The 26,336-nt window shown below is 38.2% G+C and overlaps 1 protein-coding gene across 1 annotated transcript in view; it reads left to right on the forward strand.

Moving 5' to 3' along the window:
• Positions 1–18,047, forward strand: part of PDK3 (pyruvate dehydrogenase kinase 3) — a 53,381-nt gene extending 35,334 nt beyond the window's left edge. The window contains exons 4-11 of the mRNA XM_027449036.3: positions 2,511–2,695; positions 4,412–4,501; positions 8,145–8,222; positions 9,723–9,799; positions 10,611–10,712; positions 10,924–11,034; positions 15,564–15,677; positions 16,769–18,047. Coding sequence (XP_027304837.1) covers positions 2,511–2,695; positions 4,412–4,501; positions 8,145–8,222; positions 9,723–9,799; positions 10,611–10,712; positions 10,924–11,034; positions 15,564–15,677; positions 16,769–16,912 — 901 coding nt within the window. The 3' untranslated portion in view covers positions 16,913–18,047. The remainder of the gene's footprint in view (positions 1–2,510; positions 2,696–4,411; positions 4,502–8,144; positions 8,223–9,722; positions 9,800–10,610; positions 10,713–10,923; positions 11,035–15,563; positions 15,678–16,768) is intronic.
• The last annotated feature ends 8,289 nt before the right edge of the window (positions 18,048–26,336 follow it).

Here is a 26,336-nt window from a genome sequence, read left to right on the forward strand (position 1 = left end):
TACTGAGTTTTTAAAATGACTTTTCTTGCGCTGTCCTGATAAATCAAAACAGAATAATGCCTATTACTGCCGTTAGGGACTTAAAAAAATAACTTGTGTGTTGACATTCATTAATTACCTTCACAGGAATGCATAGGTTTAATTTATTTAATAGCTGTGATAACAAACATTGTTTTGTTAATACAGAAGCCACTGAAGTTATTTGACTGAAGTAGCTTTATATTAGTAATTGCTCAAACCAACAGCATTATTCATTGTAGTTGTTCAAATGCAAAACAGAATTTTTCTGAAGATCTATTGCTAAATAAAACTTTCAGAGCTATTCTGCAATCGATTTTTCTCAGTCAATCCCATGACCACTTAAGATTTTTTTTATGTGGTTTCCTATGGTTTGAGTATAGTAAAAGCTTCAAATGCCTTTCAGGTGTGTGCAGGATGGGGAGTGGGTAAGGAATGAGTGGAAGGAGATGTGTTGTGGTTTCTGCGCCACTGCCTTGAAATTAGCATATATACTTTGATATGTTTGGTCACTTGAAAGCATCTACTTTATGGGAACACTTGAGTGAACTCAGTTATCTTTGAAGATAGGACAAGAGGCTGTCAGATCGTTGTAAGAGTGAAGAATTCCTTTACTGTGTGCATTCACACACCAAGCTTCAGCTATGATTTGCTGGTCTGTAATAGGTAAACAGCCTAGACCTTTGTTTGCCCTTCCAGCACGCTCGGTGCATTTGAGCACTTTAGTAGCAGGATATCTGCGAACAGTGTGCCCTCGTGGAGCACATAAGCATCATGTTGTATATATTGTGGGTAGTGGAGCTACTTAAAAATGAAAAGCACAGCTGTCTGCAAATAGCAGCTAGTAGAGAGTGCTGTCAGTTGTTGTCTTTCAGATATGATTGGAAGTGTTGCTTCTCAGCTCTGTTTTAAGCCAGTCTTGTTGCTCTGAAACAGAGAGAAAGCATGAATAAAATAGCCAGGCAGTAGTCTTGTCTGGAAAGCTAATACCAGATCTCAGAGGGTTACAAATCATACAGAATCAAGACTTAAATGATCTGTAAATTCTTTATTAAAATATCTGAAGCAGTCAGCAAGATTGGAAAGCAATAGGGAACAAGTTGGTCTGTACTGTGAAAATTTTCGGGGAGATTCAGGCAGTTAAAACTTCCCCTTTTATATGCAACAAAACAGTGTTGAAAGGCAACTGAATTGTTTGTTAATATATGGTCAAAAATTGGTGATCAGAACAAGGATGATGAAAGAGTATTAAATATTAATCCTACATTCCTTTGGAGCTGGCAAGGTACAGTAGAAGAAATAATTTTAAAAGCTTATCACTAGCTAAGCATATGTTTTACCATCAAATGATTGTCTTGGCTAACTGGGTATGAACAGGAAGGAAGCTTGTGCTTTAAATGTGGTGACTAACTGGTAGTCTTCTACTTTTTGTGATCTTAGTCTTCTTTGCTTCCTTAGCTGGTGTATATTTCGCTTTCGGTGCAAATAATGCATCTCTTTTCAGTATAAATCTGACATATTTTTTTAAAGTCAACTACATAGCCAAGTCTGTAAATTTGCAGATGCAGGCATAGCCCAACAAGACTCCCAGCTTTGTTTTCTTCTGAAAGCTGTGTTTCACTGTGTGTTTTCTAACAAGATCATGTAAACACTGTAGTGCTAACATCCATATCACATTACAAAATAGAGCAGAACTGAGTAGCACTGATTTTTTTCTATGTCTAGGCTTTTAAAAGCTAATAATTATTAATATTTAAAGTATGCACAATTTTGCACATGGAATAAACAGGATGAGCACTTTTAAGATAAGTGTAGAGCTGCCTTGGCAGCAGAAACAAAAATCCCCCAAGCTGATTCAAGAGAAGTACTTGTTAAAAACAAAGGAAGTGGTATCCTAAAACTGCCCAACCTACCACAGAGACATCTGTCAGAGCACCGTTGTATGTGTTCTGCCATCCAGTGGTGTAAAAAGGAAACTGAACAGAAGGCACATAGATGATAATTACCTATCCCAGCACTCAGACTTCAGAATAGATGTCAGGTAAAGAAATGCATTCAAAAATTACAGTGCACAGAGTGAATTTTGGGAAGAAATTATGAATTATAATACTTGTCAGGAAATTCTATGGGGGCAGTAAGGTGCTATTTTCTAAGTTACCTCTCCAATCTGCCAGCTACTGTTAGTTACAGAGAATGAGAGTTACTGTGGTGCATATAAAAAGGGAATCTCTTGTTCTCAGTTAATAGCAAAGGGATTTAATCTAAAGGGATGTTTCAGGAAGGAATGATTCAAATTGAGACCGTAAATATTTCACAGACCGTTGTGACCTAATGTTTCTCTTTAAATAAGCTTGTTTAGGTATGACAACTTTATTTACTGGGTGGGATGGCAAATAGATAAAATGGTTATGGTGTGGAGAGTTGAAAACAGAAGTGAGAGATTGAGTTTAATTATACCTTTAACAATCTGTTTTTAATTTTGTTTCCTCTAGCTTTTTAGATGTTTTAATTAAAGTCAGGAACAGACACAATGATGTGGTTCCAACCATGGCTCAAGGGGTGATTGAATACAAGGAAAAATATGGCTTTGATCCATTTGTTAGCAGTAACATCCAGTATTTTCTAGATAGATTCTACACCAACCGCATCTCTTTCCGTATGCTTATTAACCAACACAGTAAGTAATTGCTTATTTCATCTTCAAGAGCTTGTTGCTTGTAAACCTGAAGAAGCTGTAGCTTTGTTTTAGTATTTTTAGTACTCATGACTAATTCTTAATATTCTGTGCTAATTATGGTAAAAACATACTGGCAACAGGTTAATATGGTACTTCACAGCTGTCAGAAATGAATCCAAACCACCAGTGTGCTTTCTTCCAGAATTGTCAGGCTTTGTCAGTGTGGCTGTCACTTTTTAATCTTGTTGGCAGAGACAGCTTGCATAGTGTTACATGAAGTATTTTTAGACAGTGGAGTAGCCGGATTTTTCTGCTCAGAATTCTCTCAGCATAGCTTGTAGAGTTGGCATTTATTTCATAATCAAATGTGAGGATGCAAAAATACTGTGTGTGTCTTTTTGCTTAATTTTTCAGCAAGTTATCTAGACTTCCTTGCCTTTTTAAGTAATACTAGTTGAGTACTTCTAACTAAAGGTTTAAATTATAATCCTTGTCTCCCTCTACTCCCTATTTTCTATTTAAGAATAAATACTTGAATTAGTCATCCTCTGCCTTTGAGTTCTATGTCATTGCTTTATGGTGTTACTAATAAACCTTTTCATATTCATATTACAGAGTGAAAGGAGTTACTTGCACAGCTCCTAGTAACCGTTATGTGCAGCCATGCAGAAAGTGATCTATGTAAAGTTAAGATCAATCTTGATCTCTTAGTGTATCTTGTACCTTTTAGCACTAAAGCTTCATTGTCTGCCCAGTATTCTGCTTTTGTGGGCTATTAGAACATGGGTGCACTACAGATAATGGGGAGCAAAAGTGGAGTAATGCACTAAGGTATTTTACAAGTTGTGTGTCTTTCCAATAACCTTTTATGAGACTAGCAAATGCCATGCTGTCTGTGTACAAGTAGCTTTCATGTGCCAAAGCATGCAGTGAAATAAATACAGTTTATTCTTGTAACTGGGCAGACAAATGATGAATAAACAGTTTAAAGGCTCCCTTAGAGTTGTAAGAGTTACAACAATAATAAAAGCTTCATCGTAATAGAATTTCTAGGCCAAGTGTGAGCATCACATGCATTAGTTCTGAAGTATAAACTTACTTCATTGAACTGAAATGCACTGTCCTGTGGTTGAAACTTTTTAAAAAGCTTGTAGATGCTTACTTTAGAAGTTCCCTGTGATAACCAATGTTAGTGATCTATCTGTGATGCTAAAAATTAATCTTGAAGCACTGAGAAAGACAATTGAAAAGTAGAGTTTGGAAACAGGTTATATAGCTTGCACTTTGTTTCATTATTGGCACAGTCTCCTGTGTGGTTCTGCAATGTGCAGTGTGCCAGTGTATTAGCTCATCATTACTGGAATAGATAAAGCTTTCGTATTTTGTCTTTTGCTTACCTCATACTGCTTCTGTTTCTTATCTGCTTAAGTGCTAAAGCAGCAGAAAATCACTTCTGAAAAAAAGTGTGAAATCTTTCTGCATCTTTGAGAGCTAAAATCTCAGTGAAGGGTCTGGTGAGTGCCAGACCCTGTGCAAAAGACAGAGTGGAGAGCATACAGCCGAGAGTTTTCCTAAACAAGGATTCTGGCAATTTGCAGGCATATCTTTTGTAAAAATGATGTGCTATTCAGTAAGATCAAGATATTACCAGATTTAAACTTTCTGTGCTGCCTCAAGTGAAACAGACAAGTCACTGCCATTTGTTTTTCCTTTTAGCACTTCTTTTTGGAGGAGACATTAATCCAGCTCACCCCAAACATATTGGAAGTATTGACCCTAATTGTAATGTGGCAGAGGTGGTTAAAGGTAAGGAGACCGGGTTCGTATTTTTGTTGATTAAAAAATTCACAATTTAGAATATACATAAATGTATTATTCAGATTCATAAGACTGAAGGTGATTTTTATTGATTCAATACACTTAAAACAGTAACCAAAAGAAAAAGAAACACCAAGAAATAGAAGCTCTGCAGTTGCTTACAATAAAGCCATGGCTTATTCAGAATTTCTAATGTCTTTGTAGTTAAGAATGTTGAAACTTCTGATCTGTTAGTAGAACTAGGGAGACAAATAACAGATTAAATGCCTAAATGTTTTATTAAAACATAGGTGCCTTTTTCCCTAAAAATATTTAGGAACAGGTTCTAAGGTACTACTGTTTTTCCTTAATACCAGTACTAAAGAAATTTGAGAATACATGTACGTGCCATTTTCTGACTCATTTAGTAAGGCGTTTAAGTAAAATGTCCTCAGCTATATATGGATATTCCAGTTATTAACCTTGTGTATCTTACCACATCACAGCCTATTCTCTCTTGTACAGAAGACGTGTATGTGATGGCTGTACCTGAATGATCTGTCATAGTCTCATGTGGTGTTTTGTTTGCTGGTTGTTATGCTTATAAGCTTTCTGAATGTTAGTAAATATGCATGAGGCAATGCTGTCCCCTTCAAGAACTGGCTTATTGAAGGTTCACACTTCTGGGTGTATTTACAAATACAGCTTTTGCTGTAGGAGTGGATTCTTCCTTCTCCCCTTCTTGCTATTTATGCAGTTACAAAAGAGGAAGAATGTGTTTTTTGCCTTCACTTTTTGTCAGCTTTCAGCTGAAAGGGAAAACTTTGTTAGAATTTGGCTTGCACAATAGCTTGCTTTGTAATGTAGATGCTTTTTACTGTTAGCAGGGCTTCTTGGCTTCTAGCTCTTTGGCTCCAAGGTGGCTTTTTTCAGCAGCTCTATTATCTTTTGATTGATCTTACTACTCTTTGACCTTGACATTGTATGTTACAGGCTTATTTATTTAAATGTTCCTTCTAATAGCAATCTTCGGATCTATTTTGATCATGAAATTCATAGCTGCTGTCTGCTGTGAACAGAGGAGTGTGCAGCATCAGAAAGTGCTCAGTCCAGTTTTCAAGCTAGTGGCTGAGATCATCATCTGTATCTGATGAAATATCCTTTAACAAAATGAGGACATCATAAACAGTATCCAGTGTTGTTTCAAAGAAACCAAATGTTCTTAAAGGCAGAGCCTGCCCATAGTCAGTGTAAGTGAGGCCATCTTCAAGGTGATGGAGTGGTTAATTTACATTCTGTATCCTGTGCTGGCTCCAACATGTTCTGATGCATAGGTGGTATTTGGAGCAATTTGTTAGAGTTAAGGTGTTGGCACCCTATGTGGCAGCTACAAACTCTGTAAGATCTTTGAACATGAAAGAAATAATTTAAACAACCACTTCTTATTTTAAGCAGCTTCACTGAGTGTTGCGCCTCTAACTGCCTGAGGTAGGTCTCGGTATCTCACTGACTGTCCTACAGTAAGATTTGTTTGAGCTGAGAGCAATTCCCAGCTTTTTACTTGAGCTGGGTTTTCAGATGTACTGATAGATCCTTCAATCCTGTTGCTGCTTACCGCCAGCCATGACATGAGGTGTGCCTTGAACCTTTTGGCACAGTCTCTTTTAACTAAAAGTCCTAGGCTTCTGCCAAAGACAGAGAGGAAGGGTAAATTTGAGACTGCACTCTGACACTGTTTTTTCCCTCATGAGTGGCTACTTCACTGGATCGTGAAGTGATAGTGCCTTGCCCTTCATCGCGAGGGTGGCTACTTTCTGAAAATGGGTGAGTCTTATATTTGTTCAGCTTAGGGAGGCTAGGTAGAATTTTTTCAGAATCTCTTAATTCTCTTAAGTTTTGTATAGTGGCTGTGTCTGCTCTACATCTGTATATTGAGGTCTCTTTCATTTATTACCACCCTATTATTGGTATACTTTTCAGAGGCCTTGGTGTTTTTCTCTACAACAAGGAATCTGACTTCTACGACTTTGATCCACATCTGATATCCACTTATGATGTGGAAAGTCTTTGAAACATGCTAATATATCTTTTCTCCACGTAGACAACCATACAGTCATAACAGCTGCATGCCTGTCTTCAACTTTTGATGACTGAGTTAAGACTGTGGCAGTGCTCCTCATGCCCCTTTTAGCTAAAGCACAACAGGATTATTCCCAGGGCCATCAGAAGTTCTGACATATTACAATTTTGTGTAGGTGTAGATATTCCTGCATTTTTTTCCTAAGTTATGCACATCCCAGGCTGAGGTTTCCTGCAGAGCTTGGATATTAGATAGGATTTTAGTCTTTTTTACTAGGGCATTTTATTGTGCCAATGACAGGGCTCCTTTAGAGAAGGTCTTTGAAGTTGACTATCTTGATACAGATGATTCCTGTTGGACAAATGACTTTGAAACGTTCTGGGGACTTGGTCAAGAACATTCCCAGCATTGATTAGCTCCATTTTACTAAAGCTCAAGCAGCATCTGTGTCACCTGTGTTTGATACGTCCAGCCTTGCAGATGTCAGAATAACTGGTATAAATTCTTTCTAGTTAACAGGGTACAAATATAGATTACATCTGTAGGCAGCACATCTTGAACTAGAACAATTAAAGGTAAACAATCAGTCCTTTCTGGGGACTAGTGATTTTGCTTTCATTGTGCTTGTTGCATTGCTGTGAGTCTTGGCGGTGACTTATTTTTTGTAGCATCACTTCAAGCAGGAGAAAGAAGGTAATTTCTAGGGCTGGATCAAATGCATCTGCTACAGTGTCTTAGCAAATTTCTCTTTGTCTACAGGACTGCACCGTCTGTTCATGTGCTTGTTCCTAGCCAACCCTAATTATGAGGGGAAAAAAATCATTTCTTTAAACTATTTTCATTAAGGTAACTTAAGCAGTGTAGTTGCATATAGTTGAGTTTGTAGTTCCTTCTTAGGCTAACATGTGTTGCTTATTTCTGAGGTGTTTTTGCAAAGGAGATACCGGTAAATATTTAGAAAAACTAAAAATTTTTCAAACAAAAGGTAACTTCAACTTTCTTGCTGTATTTTGTCAGTACGTAAAGGTTGATATGGACTATGGGTAAGCTCTGTTGTGGTTCAGTAGGAGAAAACGAGTAATCTTAAAGACTTCAGATTCTCCCTGAGATGACATTGAAAAGTCAAGTGTTGTAAACTGTATCGTGGTTGAAAAAAATAAATTGTGGTTGCAATGTCATCTTTTCTTTGTTTGATTTGGAGAGAACAAGTATTAAGTTGTGAATAGGACATGATAAATAAGTAGGTATTGTGGTCTGCCTAGGTTTAGATCCTTCCTCGTTTTAAGCCCTGAGCAGAGATGGAAAAATAGCTTGCCTCTAGTAATTTCATGTTTTGTTTTGTGTTTTTTTTGTTTTTTTTTTTTTTTTCAGAGCTTTAAATAGAATTTGCTCTTTCTTGACAAATTGGCAGTGAATCTATAGATAAAAAGAGATTAGAATGGATACCAGTTTCGTGCTTGCAAACAGGTTAAAATTAGCATTCTGCTTGTAGTCTTCAGATATGGAATAAACTTTGCTAGTCTTTTTTATCTGGCTTTTCATAAGTTGGTGTTCTGTTCTCTCATTTTGTAGATGCTTATGAAACAGCTAAGATGTTGTGTGAACAATACTATATGGTGGCACCTGATCTGGAAGTTGAAGAATTCAATGGTAATTGTGAAACTCATTTAAGTGATGTAATTAAGAAAAAGCATGTCTAATATCCATGGTTTATAGTTTTGGTAATTAATTGTAGGCTATAATTTGAACTCTGCAGTCCTATATGCAGCTACTTTTCTTGTCCTAATGTGTCCCTGTAGACACCTGGATTTTAGTTCATCACAATGATATTTATACAGAATGCTATCTGCTAAATTCACTATCATTTTAAGGAAAACAAAGGCATTTGAGAATCCTTGTGGCTGGGAAAGAAACAGGTCTGCCTCCTCATCTTTTAATGGAGCTCAAACTTATTTCATTTTTAAATACCCTCATAAATTCTACTCTCAGTCCCTTTTCTTTTTTTTTTTACTGTTAAAAAAAAAAAGTCTTGAGTAATCATCTCACAATGTTTGGACAGCGGTCCAAACAGAAGATGTTTCCAAACTTCATCAGAAGGCAAGGATTTGTAAAAGTCTCAGAAACAGAAAGTACTCAAAATAAAATTAAAATAGAACCTTGAATTTGGTGAGGTGTAAGAGAATTAGAGTATGGACTCAAACAAAATTAATATTAATAAGGCAGCAAGTTGCCTTACAACTAATTAAGCAGAACATTATTTGGATACTCTCCTTTTCCAAAGGGTTTTCACCTGATCTTTTGGAAATTAGAAGACTTTGCATACCCTCCTATCTGTCTGTTAAAGTAGTATCTAGTATTATCATCATCCCTCTGTGCCAAAACAGGATGAACTTGACTCTGTGCATTCATGTTGATATCCACCTGCAACTTCAGAAGCATGGGTTTAGAGCTTTCTCTTCAATGTGAACTGCTGCTGAGTCTGACAGGCTATGACTGTATAATTTAAGTCAGTAGATAATTGAATGTTCAGGGATGACTGCATCTTGAGCATGAAAACTGTCCTCGAACGTATTAAGTGCAGCTATGTTAATTCCTGCCAGTCAGCTACCACTAGTGTCCAGAGCTGTGCCATGCCACACACCTCTGCTGAAGCACTAGCACAGTAAACAAAACAATAAGTTATCATAATTTTCTTGTTCCAAAACATAATTTTAAATGTGTGGTACTCAGACTTTCAAAATGTATTTTCAATGCTTTAATTAAGGGAAATGTATTTTTTAGAATATTTAAACAGTGATTTTTAAAAAAAAATTTAAGACTTGTCTAGCAAATGTTTAAATATAGCATGTGTTTAGAAAAAAAAAATCCTACACAAGTGGGAAAGCTGTCATGAATACCATGTTTAGTACTAAATAACCACTGCTTAGTCTTTTTTTATATCTAAAAGTCTGCTGACATTGTCTTTAAAAATCATTAGAATGTATCATTTAGATGATTAGCAGTAACTGATTTTTTTTATGGATCATATTTTGCACTCGGAAAATGAAAACATGCATACATGCTTCTTACTCTATAGCTTCATGTTAATCCTGTAAGTAAAAATGCTTCAAGATACCATTTTGAAAAAAAAAATCTTTTTTTTTTTTCCAGCTAAAGCTCCAAACAAGCCTATTCAAGTAGTCTATGTACCATCTCATTTGTTTCATATGTTATTTGAATTATTCAAGGTAGGTTGCGCTTGTTAATATTTGGAAAGGGTTCGTGAACTTGTGTTACTGTTGAAATTGAGGTTCTTTTCAGTGACAGTTCTGAAGTGTTATTTCAATTTTCCTTTATTATTTTTATCCCAGTGAAGAGTTTTGAAGTTTTGATGAATATCAAGTTCACAATCCTCTTATGCCCTTATATAATTAAAAAAATAAATAAATCTGAGTTATCTGAGTTTTCCCTCTTCTCCTTTTGGCCTTTTGAAGCTGATTAATTTAAACTAACTCATAATAGTCTTTGCAATGATGATGTATTATCTTACAGTTTCTACAAGCTTGCTTCGTTATTGCATGTGCCTTCTGCTTAAGAGCAGTGCATATGTCTGAATAATGTAAATGGCATGCTTTGTCTTGGTTTTGTGTTTTGTGAATCACTGGAACAATAGTGAACACAGAACATGAGGGCTACTGTATCTTTGGAATCAGACAGGTGGTCTCTAGGTGGTGCAATTGAATAGAATTCCAGAAAAAAATTACACTTGGTCAGAGAATTTTTAGGAAAAAATGGTATTTTGGTTTTGATTGCTGGCACTAGTTAAGTATGTTCATTTAGATCTTCCTCTTTTGCTATTTGTAACACCACTTCTTGAGCAGAACAGATGAGAATTAGTATACTGCTTGTTTATGCTTTGGTACAAGTCATGAAACAGTGTGAAACCAGTAAATTCTAGCAATAAGTTATGTTAATGTGTGATGGACTGCCAGTGGAAACTCACAAAAAGCACATATGGTAAAGTTAGAATTAAAGACACATTTTTTCTTTTAACTTCAGAATTCAATGAGAGCTACCGTAGAGTTGCATGAAGGTAAGAGAGAAGCCTATCCATCGATCAAAACCTTAGTCACTCTGGGGAAAGAAGATCTATCTATTAAGGTAAGTGCCTAAAGATTAAGTTCATGTGCAACTTACTAACTGTTAGGCTTAGAATAATATGACTTGTAATTTGAAAAGTCAAATGAAGTACTGCATGACTTCTAATATTTGTTTCATATTCATTAATATTTCTAAAGTTATTTAGTTAATTTTAATGTGTTTTGTGTTTTTTTCAGAACATGATGTTTAAAACTAACTTTTTATTCCTTAGATAAGTGATCAAGGTGGAGGTGTACCTTTAAGGAAAATAGACAGATTGTTTAATTACATGTACTCAACAGCACCCAGACCTAGTTTGGAGCCCACGAGAGCTGTGCCTTTGGTAAGCAATTGTAATACATAATTAAATGTCCCTGAGCACTATTCTGTCAATTTCCTTTCAGTACAATTTAATGGATCAGATTTTCCATTGAACTAATAGTTTATTGTTAGCAATTCTACACAGGTAAAACACATCAGGAGAAAACGAGGCTTGTTATCACCACTTAGTCCTTGGAACAGAAAATTGTTTTTCTTTGTCTTGACATTAAATTCTCGGAAACAAACATGTCTGCATAAGCACAATATTTTCATAGGTTAATGGACAGGATTTTTAGTGCTGTATTACCATGAAGGTGGATAACCTAAAGAGCTTCTCCTTGATGCATAAATTACTATTAATCTGAGTTTACTGTAGGAAATGCATTGAAGAGCCATGCTCTGAGCAACAGCCCTTGAGAAACCCCTCCTGGTAATGCACAATATATGGAACTTTGAAAATGATTCTTGTGCAAGTTATGGACCGTGAAAATGCATTTAAAAAAAAAAAATCTCTGATGTGCATGTGATATCATCACATTTGGTATATTCTTGTTCAGTTGGAGATATCATGTGCTGCTCTCGAATGAGATCAGATTTCAAACAAACAAAAAAAATCCCATAGCTTCTAAGTAGAGAATTATTTCAGTGCTGATTGTGTCTATTCTTTTAGTAGGCATGATTCTTTAAATTATTAGTAAAAATAAATAAATAAATAAAACAGTTTACTAATAATTTAAATGAGTCATTCTGATAAAAATTGTACGGCTGCTGTTCCCTCTGTTACCTTTGGCTTTCAACAAGTAGGTAAATACTGATACTGTGTTTCTATCTGTTCTTATTTTTGTTCCGTATTGTTTCTAATTTTTTGGTCGGTTTTGCTTTTCATGCAGTCCTTTATCTTCAAGAATGTCAAGAAAAAGTGTTATCTGGGAGGTTTCCTTTTCCTGTTTCTCATTTATCATGTTCTTGAGTGTTGATTTTTTTTTTTTGGGTACTTCTGTGGTTGAAGTGCCTTCAGGCAGCTAACATAATGTGGTGCCAGAGGGTGTATGACTGTGCGTGATTCTGATATAAAGCAATTAACAGTGAATTGAAGGTTGAAACCAAATCAGAGTGGTTCAGAGGCAACACATTTCTTTTTAGGCTATAAGCAGAATCTGTGGTACTGTCTTAGACCACAGATTATAGCATCATGGTACGTAAGTGTATTGCATTGTTTTCACCAGTGCTTGATGTCACCATGGTACGTATGAAGCCCAGTTTTGTATCTACATTGACTTGATATTAATTCTTCAAGGTTCCTCATTCTACGATATATCTTGGTAAAATGCTTCAAATGGTACCATGCCTTTCATAAAATATTTAAAAATCTTCCTGATAAGGAGCAGGCCTTAATTCAAATATGAACTTCTTTCTTAAAATCAAGAATGGTGGAATCTTTCTTGATTGATAATCTGCCTTTGTTCTGTCTCAGTTTTGATCAGCAATTTACTGTAGGAGCCTACAAAGATTTCTTGAAACTTGTCCTTACTATAAACTTGTACCTTGATTGCCAGTTGTATTCACTATTAAAATGTCTCTGCCTTTGTGACTCTGATTGTAAAATGTTCAGCTTAAGATTTACACTATATTCATTTTTTCTATTCATCTTTAGCAATACATTCCTGTATTTATTTCCTAATCTTCCAGACAGCTTACTTTGATTCTGTGGCATTTATACTTAGTTTTCTTCTGCTCTGCCCCATCCTCAGGCTTTTTTTTCTCTTTTCAGTCTCTATGTCACTGTAGTCAGACCTGCAAAGTGTCCTCTCTTGTGAGCCTGGCAGCTTTTGCTCTGTGAATCTGACCTACCTGTATGACTGAAAATTGTGAATTGTTAAGCTTTTATGTGTGGGGTTCAGATAGGGGGAAAAATAAATAAAAATCAAGAACTGCGAGTCTGCGGCATACCTTTCCACTAAGGAAAAAAAGGGCTTTCACAGTTAGGCTTGACATGTATTATGGTTCAGATCCAGTTATAAAAACAATTATTCCATATTTTGTATGTCAGTCTAAATATAATCTTTCAGCAGAAAGGTTTCACGTGAATGAGTCATCTTCAGAGTCTATGCAGAGGGAAGGTTTCTTTATTGCTTAGTGCCAAAGACCAAACCACTTAAGAATTATGCTCTAGAAGGTAGGTCTGTGTTCACATGTCATTCTTGACTTAGGTAATACTCATAAACTAAATTGCAGTGTAGTGTAAATAGATGTATTTTTCTGCTCTAACTATCCCTCCCCTTGTTGTATGATCCCCCCATCTCGTTTATGAAACGTTTATAGACTTGGAGTGGAAGAGAGGGCTTATTTTGTTGATTGGTAGAAGTTCTTTCTCGGTGTTACTGCAAATGTTTTTTTAATCTGCTGAGAAACCTTGTTACCATGGCAGCATTCTGATTCTAGCAGGTCTTGTGCTCATCTGCGCTGTTATATGCGCACTGGAAACATTAGGAACACATGGTAATGTTTAATAAGTGGATCTTCTTAGAGAATTTAATGATTCTCCCTTTGGCAGGATTTGTTTACGGTGGGAGAAGTGTGACTTAAATCAGGTACAATTAAACCTGTTGACACTAGTGACACTAATAATTTCCCGTTTGTTTAGTACATGCTATAATATTTAGTGAGAAATTGGCCCTAAAAAGCTTTCTCATCTCAAGGTAGGTGTGCCATTATTGACTATATTCTGCCCTCTAGGTCGAGCACAGACCTGTGTAGCAATTGATTCTTGATGACGGTCTCTTCTGCAAAATATATCGAGGCTTGCCTTAACCAGTTACTCTTTGGTCATCTTTTGTCTTCGTATTTCTTCCTAATTAACTGTTTTGGAAAATAACCTGAAGGCAGTATAGAGAAAAAAAAAAAAACAGGATCTTTTGAGGAAGAGTTGAAATAGCTATGTGGACCAGGACACAGTGTAAAAACACTTTCCTGGAAGGTGCAGGAGACAAACATGAGACAGGATTTCAAGGAGGTGTAATTCTCCAGACAGGGAAGTATAGTATGTTTCCAGGATTGCTTGATACTGCCCTTTACCTGAGCTGAGCAGTACCATCTACAATTTGCTTTTCAGTTACTTTGCTTTTTAATTTTGGTAACGTATTTTTTTGCCCTGTCTCCAGAAGAGATACAATTAAGCTTTTGAACTCTCTTTTTTTAATTGTGAGTAGAAAAAAAAATGTCTTTCTTTGGTGTTTCCCTTTCTCCTTTTGCTCAGATGAACTGTTACAGTCTGCATTCAGTGTGAGCAATGCTGTAATCAGTTAAAGATCACGACATTTAGACTTCTGTAAAACAGCAAAGAGGACAAAAGTTACCGTAGAAATGGTAGCTGACCTCAGGAGAATTTGTGATGGATACTGTAATACAAAGCTCTTTAATACATGTATTCACTCTGGTCCCCCAAGGGATGTCTTATAAAGTGACATCACATTTGCCTATTGCACATATTGCAATGCTCAGAAATCCTGCTTCTTAGCCTTCTTTGTCTTATTCTGGGGCTTTGTTACTAAGATTCAGGGCTTTGTTTTCACTTATTGCAAGCCTAGTATTACACCAGTCAACTAAAATGTTTTACTCTCTCTCTGAACTCGTGCTCTTCCCTGTATCTTTCAGGTTGCCTTTGTAGAAATAGTATAGTGGAATGAGTTCACTGGTTTTCTGAAACTTCACGTGTTGAATTCTTCTTGTAACCCACCTTTTTGGAAAAGCTTTGTTACTCTATTGCCTTGTATATCCTTACTTTCAGGTGCTTGTATGTCTGGAGTCCTTCTGTTGTTGCTTTAGATAGCCCTGAAAAATTCAGGGGGATTCAGGTGAATAATCAAACAGTGATTGTCAGCACATACCCAGTCATCTGAAAGAGAGGGTCTATAGACCGAAATCTTACTCCTTGGCTGCAGCAAGAGAATCTTGTTTATTTTTATGATAATTTCTTCTGGCAACAGTGTGTTGGAAGAGGTGCACATTCTTTGTTGAAAGGGTAAACAATACCAAGGATTATTTGTCTTGTATTTCTTTGTATGTTGTTAATGAAGTTAATTTACTCTGCGGTAGTCTTCTGACCTCCACTGTTATCTGTGGCATCTGTCAAAAATTTGGTATCGCCAAAGAAAGAATGGAGTATTACATCAACAGTGATCATAGAGAGGAAGCCACAGGCAGTTTGCAGCTTTGATGATTGGAGGCAACATATTCTAGCTCTTTGAGAAAATAAAAAATAGACAAGATAAAGAAATAAACCTTTGTCAGGATTGTTTATTTTCTCCTTTTCTGTACTTAAGCTTAAAAAAAAAATGTCTAGGAAAAAAGATTCCTCAAAGCATTGAATCCCAGCTTACAGTGCAGGCTGAGGAATTAAAGGAAAGCTTGAAGAAATATATTAAGGCAAATCTGGTATTTAGAAATCTGGTGTTTAGGTATCTGTAACACATCTGTAACAGTGATCTGTAATACTTTTTTAAGCTTTCCTCATGTTTTTTTTTTCTGTTTGTTTTCTTGTTTTTTTTCTAGGCTGGGTTTGGCTATGGCTTGCCAATTTCTCGTCTGTATGCTAGGTACTTCCAAGGTGACCTTAAACTCTACTCGATGGAAGGTGTTGGTTCAGATGCTGTAATTTATTTGAAGGTATGAATTTCACCCCCTTATAAGCTAGCAAGACAGTGCAACTTGAGAGTTTATAGCAGGCAGATGTTCTGCTTAATAACTGAACTTTCTTTTCACTCTTTGTTTTCAAATTCATAATCACTACTTTCTTTGTGTTTTATCCAAATTAATTACACAGAATCTTAAAAACAGAACTTTATAAAAGTTAACATTGACACTACTACTGATTGGCTTGCTTTAGATTCTTTTTCTTTTCTAGTCCTGTGTTGGATCTTTGCATTTTGTTAACCCATGTAAATGCTGAATTTTCAAACAACTGTGTGATAAGAGAGAATTTTTGGATAATACTTTTTGATTCTATGAGTTTTGACTGCAGTAAAACTCGAACAAGACTTTTTGACTAACTCCTGACTAGTACTTATTTTTTTTCTATGCAGTCCTTGACCATTGTGCACTAGATAGTTTTGAACCTATTGTCCTTTTTCAGGAGTCAGGGGCTCTAAGTTGAAACTGCTTGAATTTCATCAGGGAATTTGAAAGAATATAGTGTAGCACATAGCTCATGCGGTGGTCATTGACTCAGTGTTACCTCTGTGCCTTGCTGCGTACAGTGAACAAGCTGTGGAATCCTGCACTAACTTCAGTTTCTGATGGATTTAATCTTCTGTGTGTGTGCATGGAGGAAAAAGGCATGGTGTTTCTTGGGGGGGGGGGGGGGGAGGCCTGCTAATCGGTTGAACTATTATTTCCAGATTTGTGTGCTGACTGAGTCTGAGCTTATTGGGAAAGTTGAATATTTAAGTAAAGTATTAACGACAAATCTCTCTAAAATGCTCCCGACCAAAACTTTTTCCTCTTGCTGTGTAGGCACTACTCACTAAAAAAATGTTTTCAAGTTTTATTTCTTTATTTTAACCTATTCTGAAATATAGTGCTTCAGGAACAAATGGTCACAGCCAAAGTACTTTCAAAATAGCATTGTGACATGTAACACTTGGATAATTAAGATACTTCTATGGTTACCACTTCTGTATTGGAACAACTCCCCGGAGCATCATCTTGCTCTTGGTGTCTCTAAGTGATATCTTACTGTTGCTTTTGTTTTCCCATAGGCCCTTTCAAGTGAATCATTTGAAAGACTTCCCGTTTTTAATAAGTCAGCGTGGCGACACTACAAGACCACACCTGAAGCAGATGACTGGAGCAATCCTAGCAGTGAACCAAGGGATGCTTCTAAATACAAAGCTAATCGATAATTTGCTACCTTTTGTCTCTGCTGGAGATGACCTCTGCGTTCAGTATAAAGTCTCTGCTTTGTTCCAAAATCCTTCAAACCACAATAGCTAATTACTTCCAAACAAAGACCTAATCAGGGCATTGAAAAATAGTAAGAACAAAGTGATGATTGGGACTTACAGGAAGGCACTAAGCACGTTTGGTATGTGACCTCTACCTACTTCACAGAATATGCTTGGTTGCTTCAGTCATGCATTGACAAAAGGGATTGCACTGTGATTGCGCCTAAGTACATAAAGTTGTAACAAAAGATACTGTTTTAAGTGCCAATTTTTATTCCAGTAAGGATTGGCAGATTGTGCAGAATCCCTTTTCCTGGTGAACAGTATCTTGCACAGCAATATGGTGTAAGAGAGAAATTCTAGTGTAGTTAAATATATGCTTTGAAAATCCATTCTTTGCTGCATTTTATTTTGCTCAGTGTCACCTGTTATATAAAATTCCTTTGAGCTCTCTAGATTTTACATCTAATGAGCTTATAAATGCATAGTTCTAAAAAGGGTTGTACAGCTTTAAACTGATGCTTACCCCAAATTCCCAAAACCTTTTGTCAAGTGCATACAAAAATTATGTTGTTGTAAGACATTGGGACTTCCACTTTTTGGTATGTACCTTAATCATTCTCTTGACACAGAAACACAAATATATTTTTAAACATTTTTCCTTGTTTTAGGGAAAAATCATAAGTAGTTAGATCATCTCTCCATACAAAAAGTCCTGTCAATGTGTGGGGGCAGGAGGTAATTAAATTTCATGTTTATTGCCTGTCATCTTGGGGGGTGGGAGGGCTGAAGGGAGAGAAATCTGAAAGGCCGGCCAGCCAGTCATATTTGCCTTAAGCGTGTTGGTTGCTTGGAACCTGATTAGTTTAAAACCTGTAAATAGTTTGCAAAGTTATTTATATATTCAATGTCTGACAACAGTCTGGTAATCTGAATTTGTAGTGTATATAAAGATGTTGTACACCAGCTTTTGGAAAGTGTCATTGGTCTAAATAAATGAAACTGGAAGTATCAGAGAAATGGGAAGGGCAAAATATAGTTGGTACCTGATCTGAAAGAAAAAGAAAATTAAAGAGGACAAAACTAAGTGTTATCTCCTTAGCTTTGTTGTAGGGGTTACTACTGAGTATTAGGAAGCTGTTCTTCACCAAGTCTCTGCCAAAATTCCCTGCCAAATACTGTTTCTGCTACTATGGCCTTTCAGAATTAGTGAGGTTTCGAAGTTCTGGTGATGACATAGCCATGGGAGTAAAGGAGATGAGGTGGAAGCAATTTTGCACTTTCACTTTCTCCTAGATGTTTTGATATTTTTTTGAAAGACATTGCAGATTTTAGTACAGAAAATGAAACACGTTTACTGAAATTGTGGGGGAACTGTCCTTTTTTCCTCTCAATATTTACTTTTGTAAAGAACCAGTCTGTTAGTTAAACAGGGAAATGCTGAGAAATTGCTAGATTTTAAAACAAACAAAACCCCTTAGTTTAACTTCATGATAGTACTTTGCACCTGCATAGCACATTTCATCAAAGGATTATAAGCAATAAGTTACATGTAGACCCACTTCTTTCTGAAAACTCAGACTCCTGATCTCCCAAACCTGTGCTCTCAGCTGTCCCAGTCCGTTCAGGAATGTGTATGCACGTAGTTCTTGAGTTCGCAGGGCTCGAGTCTCTGTAGGCTTCTCTCCACTGAAGCTGAAGTCATGTTGGAGTGGCAGCTGGCTTCAGCACGGTCCCTGTCCTGCGCGTCCCCACAGAGTGCTGCGACACCGATGGAGGCAGAAGCAGCAGGAGGGCTGCTGAGCGCCCTGCAGAGCCCGACAGGTGGGACGAGGGAGTGTGCTGGGGGCTGCCCTGTCCCCAACCAGGTGTGCTGAATGCTCCCTGGGAAGTCTTTACAGGGCGCAGTGGGGGCGTAACCGTGTGACCTCCAGAGCAATAATTTCCTATGGCTGCGCAGGAAGCAGATGGACGTTCAAGCGGCGCGGCTCTGCTGCTGTGGTGGAATCGGTGCAAGCTGATGTGACCTCCAGCTGATGTTCCAGTTCTACTAACATTCAGTCAGTTAACTTCTGCCTTCACCCCTAACTTCTTACTGCTTCTTGAATTCATTTCAGGTTGTGTTTTTTCTACTAAAAATAGGAATTTGTGATGAAACTAATATTTTCCCAATTGTATGTGATCGCTTTTTCCTGGAACATTACCTAAAAATTACCGAAAACATTCCAAGGAATAAGATAGTCTGTGTAAGAAGCTGAAGTTCAGCTTTTGTTAGAAATCGTATTTTGTAGTAGCAAATCCTGACCTGGTGCTTCTTTTTGGCACCCTCCTTATAAATGAAGAGGAGAGGGAACAGAAAAAAGAGGATGCAAACATACTGAAATGTGAAATGACTTCATGGACTGTTAGTGTTAGGTCAGAGGTTGGACTTGATGATCTTGAGGTCTCTTCCAATCTAGAAATTCTGTGATTCTGTGATACGAAGTGACTGTAAGCAATGGAAGAAGCCAGCAAACAGAAGGTGAAATTCTGTGCAGGATCTTATGTTGTTAGTCATTTCACTGCTTTCTTCTCAAAAACGGTTGGCTTTCAGGACTAAAGCATTGTAGTACTTGGGAACTGAAGTACCCTGAAATGGCAACCATTTCCAAGAACGAAGGTACAAACTGATCAGAGCAGGGAAATGGAGCACAAGGACTGCATTTATTTTTCCATTTTCCAAAGCTTGTCCTTGGGCATTATGCTGAACGAGTGAGCAGCAGCATTGCTCCTCTCCAACCTTGACCAAGCAGCCTGCACTTGAATCGAGATCTTTGGTGTGCCATAAATTATTTACTTGTTGTCCTTACGCCGCATTCCTGCACAGGAGTATGTCTGGAAACTGTCTTTGGAAGCAACAGCAGCAGACCTTCAAGAATTTTCTAGTGGGTATTCCAGAAAAATGAGGGTGGATAGGTTTTTAGTATGGCTAGTTTGACTACAGATACTATTTTTACTACAGATACCGTTGTTTTTCCAGTTACTGCTACCTTTTTATTAACTATTTGCTTTAATACTTTGGGGCAGTTAATTCCAAACTTAATTTTCTGACGTTATAAAAGTTCCATTTTTATGGATTTCAGATGTGCGGTCTGCTGATGTTGTTGCAACCTGCTTGTCTTGGATTACAGGGCACAGTAAATAAGGAGGGGAAAAAAGATGTTTTCAGTGAAAATGCTGTGTATCTTTTGTGTTTAGTGATTAACAGAAACGAATTTCCAAACAACTTCTGCATGTTGCAGTGTAACAGAATAGCTCAGCTTTCTCTTCTAGTGCCTGTTTCTCTGGTGTATCTGTTGTGGATGTGATACAATAATGCCCTGCCTAGTTTCATGCCAATGGACACGAAGCCTCTCCAAACAATATACACATCTCTGCTCCCTGCTTTTCTAGGCTTTGTTTTGAGGTGTCAGCGCTTGATGAGAAAGATGGTGAAATGGTCACAGGTGCGCAGTCTTGTCTCTGAACTCACTGTGATGGTCTGCAGTTGTACTGCAAGAGCCTTTGTCCTGCTGCAGTTTGTGCCACCTCTTGGGCACGTTCAGAGCAGGTCCCTTGAGACATGCACAAAGAACGTGGATGTTCATTCCCGTGCTCGTGGACAACTCAAGCTACCTTTTGGTTGCGTCAACTACACTTGTTGCTCCAACTGGATAGTGTAATTTTCTTTCTCTTCAGTGGCATGTAGAATTAGTTCGTTTTGCTTAAACAGCCCTTCACTTTGTCCAAAAGTAAATGGAGTGACTATTTTTCACTGTAGTGTAATCTCCTCTTCACCTCAAGGCAGGCTAAGTATTTAGGGTGAAACCTTGACCTCATTGATACAGAAAACATTTCTCCCCCTTCACCTTTAGTAAGCACTTCTAGAGCCTTACATGTTGGGTGCTGCAAAGTGATCTTGATTGGTATAAACCACTCTGTAGAAAATGAACTAAATGTTTATTGTTAGTATTTATCTCGACAATAACCACGTCCAGTTGTGAGGTGTTTGGTTCGTATGCATGTTTCCTCCGTTCCCCTACAGATGCTGTGGTTGCTGCTAGCTCTTCATCTCCTCTTCCTGACACTCACTCACCTACGAATTGTACCAGATAAGTGTGGTTTTGAGAACTTAAGGTAGCATGATGGCAGGATGATGCCTTACTGAGCTCAAAGGTGAGTTTGATTGCAAGTGAGGAACGCAGTCACAAATTGTGTAGCGACTTCAGGGCTGAACCTTGCAAATGCTTGCACAAGTAGCAGCTTATGAGAGGCATCCCACTTAAGTGAATCTGTTCTCAGGATCAAGATTTAAGCTGTTGACGTTCATTTGAAACAAAGTTTTTGTAACTAAAGTTTTAATTAAGAACTAGTAAGAAAGTTTAAAGTTCATGTACTTTAAATGCTGTATTAAGTTGCCTTAAAAGATCTCAAAGTTGGCATAGGGAACTTTCTTGAGTTTAGAGTTTTTTTTGTAGGGTTGGTATGTTTGTGGTAATTCTAATTTTGTCAAGCTTTCAATTCCTTATTGGAATTCTTCCCTTGAGTTGATGCTGCCGAGAGGTGCCAGATGGACGGTCCTTTGAAATTCTTACCCGCGTCTACAGCCTGCGCTAGGTGACAGGCAGTGGCAGGGCAGTGTCCCAGTGGTGCTGCCGGCAAGACCTGCCCTTCCCTGGGAGACCTGCTGATGGTTTCACGCTTGCCTTCTCTGCCGAGCTGTTAGCAGCATGCTGAAACGTGTGCTAGCCGTACTGGGGGTTACGATGCGAGTTTCCAGGGTGGGAACGGAGTGGATTTGTTCCCCGCGTTGGCTGCGGGGCTGAGTTCTTGCGGTGCCGGCTCAGGTCGCTGGTGGGCTCGCCCGTGCTGTCCCGTCCAGGAGGCGTCGTGGGGCTTTCTGTCATGGCATCGCTGGGACCAGCCCAGCCCGTAACGGGGGAGCGGGGAGCTGATTTCCGTGGGGTTACCTGGTGGTGTTTTAAGTCCAATTTCGAGTCTTCTGTACTTTGTGTTGGAATTGTTTCTAGTCTGATACCCTTGTATATAACTTGTGTATATTCTTATTTCCCTTTTCTTCTTGTCATTGCTGACAAATAAAAGTATGCAAAAAAACCCTACACAATGACACTTTCAAGGGACTGATTCAGTTTCACACACGCTGTATGGAGCTTAGCCTGTGATTTGGCAGCCCGGGGGAACTTCAGGCATGCTCTCAGGTGGACCTTCAGTTTGGAGCTCAAAGTGATTTTAGATTAAAGCATCCTTCTTGTCTGTCTTGTCACAAAGCAGGTTGAAATTTTTGCAAGTCTTACAGAAATATTCGAGTGTTTCCAAGTTCATCTCTACCCCTTTTCATCCGAATTTGTTATCTCAAGCATGACTGATTTTTGGTTTATTTGGTTCTAGAACAATACATAAATGTGATTGTTTCTGTATTGTATTACTCTGAATTTTCTGGTGTATTTAACTTGATTTCTTTTGTATCAGTATCTTAAACTACCTGGAAGTCTGAAACTTTGTCTTCTGAGTTTTATTCCTATCAGGTATGAGTCTGGACTTTATGAACACATTTTCACAGGAAACTAATCTTCTTTCTAAGGCTTTGCCATTTCAGTTAGCTATCAGTGATTTTTGTGGCATAAAACTTAGTTTTTAGAAAGGTAAAATCGCGTGCTAATGTAGCTGGATGTTACTATTCTTGTTTTTGCTGTTGTGCTAAAAACATGACACCAAAGTACTTACGAAGATGACAGTTCTGCAGTCAACAAAACAGGACTACACTTTGAGTAGAAACTTGTAAGAACTTTTTCTCTACTGATTGTAAATCTGAAGCTGTATCTTTCTATGGAGTAATGGAAATATAAAAGCACACTTGGGAGACCTCCTTCTTGAAAAACTGGCCACTGCAGAAATTACTCTGCTTCCATCATTTTTGCAAACTATTTTTTTGTTTTCCTTCTTTTTCCATACGGGCAGGCATCCTGGTCTCTACAGCTTAGCAGCCTGGGGAACATGGGGTAGGGAGAAGGCGAGGGGGTGTGGGTGGGAATATGTACCCTAAAGTATCTTGGGATAAAACATTATTGTTTTCTTGTTTGGTAATCTGAGTTTAGAAAATTGAGTTACCTGTTTTACTCTCTCTCCTTAGCTAGAATTCATTGCTCCTTTCTCAGGACAACGAGGTAAGAAAAGTTCAGGCTTCTTTTCGAGAAACTGCTGCTTTGAGTAGCTGCCTACAGGAGGAGGACTGCAGCAGGAACCCCGGATTCTCCTTTCCTCACTTTCATGAAGGAATCCCAAAGCTCACAGATATGAAATTGCAGTCACTTATAAATTGAACTTACTTGGTGACTGAGTATGATCATTTGAAAACATTAAATGTTTAAAAAACATAATAGTTTATGTTCTCCACTTTTATTTGGGGGGGACACAGGTTAATAAGCAGAAAACTTGTTAGCGCTGGTAAAGCATAGGAGCTGATTCAAGCAGTTTGGTACCATCTGCACATCAAGGAAGTTTTGAACTTCACTGAAAGTTCAGGCAGACTGCTGTGGCTTTGTGCACAGTCTTGTGAGCAAAGGGTGTGGGGTTTTTTCCTTTGGATTTATAGCCCTTACTGTTGATCAAGGCTTGATTGTTGAATAATGCGATAATTGATAGGCTTAATGTGTCAGTGGCAGTAAGAGAAAGGAGTATTTGAGCCCTTGAGTGGTCGTCATTACTGTCATAGCAGCACGACCTCTCGGCACCTCAGGTGGCTGCTCTGCACAACTTGGGGATTTAGCGGCACCAAATCCTGCGTGATGCTGAAGGCAGAGATGGAGCTACCTGCTCCGGCAGCGCTGATGCTTTCTGTGAAGTGACAAGGTTTGAAGCCTGCTGGTTTAGCCGCTGTATTTCCGTGGAGTATCACATTTCCTTTAACGATTACTATGGATTGCCTCCCTCACTTATCCTTGCTTCCTGACATTGAAGCAATAGAAGCTTCTCCAGAGGTTTGGAACAAGAAGTGAGTTGTTGTGGGTTTCCTAAGCTCTGGTGTCTGATTGTTCAGTGTACAGCAGCAGTTCGTCACCACTCATTTTCTTTGAAGCATATGAGCACATTTTATTTCCATGTTACATAAATATCCCTAAAACTGAAGTTCATTGGATGGTTCCTGACATTTGAGATGTCTGTTACAAAATAACACCTCCAGGCTTCTACCTGGAAACTTTTTCAGCTTTCCATGAAGTTTTGCAAGTGCTTGTAACTTTTTGTAGCTAACCCAGCAATTCCAGGGCAGGGAAATACCTAAAAACCCATCTTTCTTAACTCACTAACCTTTTCCTTAAGTAATGAAGCTCAAGTTGGTCGTAATTTTGCTAGATCTGAGATAAGTTCATCTGAAAGAAAACTTTGAAACTTCAGAAGAAATGTGTTGTACTTTCTCACTGCTTACCATTTGACGTAACAGGATCTTTGCAGGAACTGTGTGGTTGATTGGCTTCTCTGTCCAAAAGCAAAAGGCAAGTCACCATGCACGCAGCTAGGAGACTTGATCTGAAGGTTGTAGAAAGACTTTCCTCCTTAACCCGTCACTTGATTCTTTTTTTTTTTTTTTGAAATTAATAAAAAGATGCATGTAAATATTTTTTTTAAATATTTTGAGAAGAGTTTCTGTTTGGCCAGTTTTCAAGGTCACTTTTCAAGGTCACACAATGGTCTGTGTTCTGGTATTATTTCAAAGGACAACTTCATAAACATTTTCTTGTGGTTATCAAAATTGATGCCAGATTGCGTTGCGAGATGTAAATCATTGAAATGTCAGAGCCAGCCTAGCATACCTGAGCTTGTCATGTGGTAGGCAGCTTCCTTACCTGTTTTTCTTTGTTCTTTATCCTTACAATAATAAATACCTTCATAGGTGTATGTATACTTGATACAGTACTTGGGGCTGCAGAGGACCAGCACTTACGGCACGGTTCCTTTGCATTCAGTTAAAGGAACCAGGATTTTTGTTTGCGCGTGTGAGGTGATCGGTCACGGCTGTGTGGTGGTCTCCGTGGTTCTAGGTGCTGGTGAAGCGGTGTCTTTTCTTCTCTATTTTTAGAAAAGTAAACTGGTCCGTTGTCAGTATGATGCGGTAATGCTTGAAAACTGCCTGCTCTGTTATGCACTAAGTGCAGTAGCTAGGTGCTGTACATTATGAAACTTAACAATTACACAATTTTTCTCACAAACATATTACTGGCCATTTGTGAAGTGTGAAGAAGTTGGAGTTGGTTGGAGTTGTGCTTTGTGTTCTGAAATATTTCAGTACGTTTTGTCTTACCATTACTCTGTACGTTTGATGGTGAGGAATACCAACTTGCTAAACATTGGGTTTTATAGGAAGAGAAGTGAAGTTTCTGGGTTTTTAATGACCTGTGAAAGATCTGATCTCATTCAGTTGGCGTGCGAAGTCAGCTTTGGCACGGCAGCGCTACCACCCTTTGCATAATGGCTAAATGCATTTTATTGACCTTCTGATTTGCCCTGTGCTCCCCTGTTTAGTTTCTGTCTGTAACCATGAATTGTCTTGAATTCCCAGAAACAGGAAGGCAAAAAGCGTTAGATTAGAGCTGTTTGACCTGATACCATTGGTTTTTCCTCGTATTTCCTTAAAAGATACAGAACGTGAGCTCGCTGGACTTTTCTGATGGTTCTCTGTGTTTATAGTGTTTGATACACCTGTGTGCTGGGGAATTCATTGAAGAAAAGGTGCTCCTGAAAAACAAACCACCACTAACAAAACAAAACTTGCTGTGCTGCTTGGCTTCATGTTTCACTTGGAGCCAGCAAATTTAGAGGGGCAGTCCTATTAATTCTTACACAGTATGTGTTGCAGTTTTCTATTTGCATGTGGAATGATGAATATTTAAAATGTCCTTGCTCTTTTCTGAAATAGTGCACACGTTCAGGAGGGACCTTTTAGATAGCCAAAGCAGGAGGGGGACAAATCTGTCTGTAAGGGATAGTTCCGTATTTCATTCTGGCATTTGGCCTTTAATTATATACTATAACAGTGCAACTTACGGTGCTGTTAAAAGTGAAACTTTTTAGCTTTTAAACTGAAATAGAGCTAAGCCAATACTCAGGTGTTACACAAGAGCTGGCACAAGAGCTCTTTGCCTTGCACTGCAGAAAACCCTTCCTGCTGTGCTGCCCGACTTGGAGACTTCTCTTATTCCATGTTTAAAAATGGCTCAGCTGGGAAGTGCTGAAACCTCGTCTGCTGGCTGAGCTTCTCTCTGCCTGAGGCAGGGCCGTCTAAAATAAAACAGGGGTCAGGCCAGGGGCTGGCTGTGCGTGCTGTGAAATGAAGGTGAGAGGCGGCGCG

The sequence above is a fragment of the Anas platyrhynchos genome, chromosome 1, assembly GCF_047663525.1.
Source record: "Anas platyrhynchos isolate ZD024472 breed Pekin duck chromosome 1, IASCAAS_PekinDuck_T2T, whole genome shotgun sequence".
NCBI lineage: Eukaryota > Metazoa > Chordata > Aves > Anseriformes > Anatidae > Anas > Anas platyrhynchos.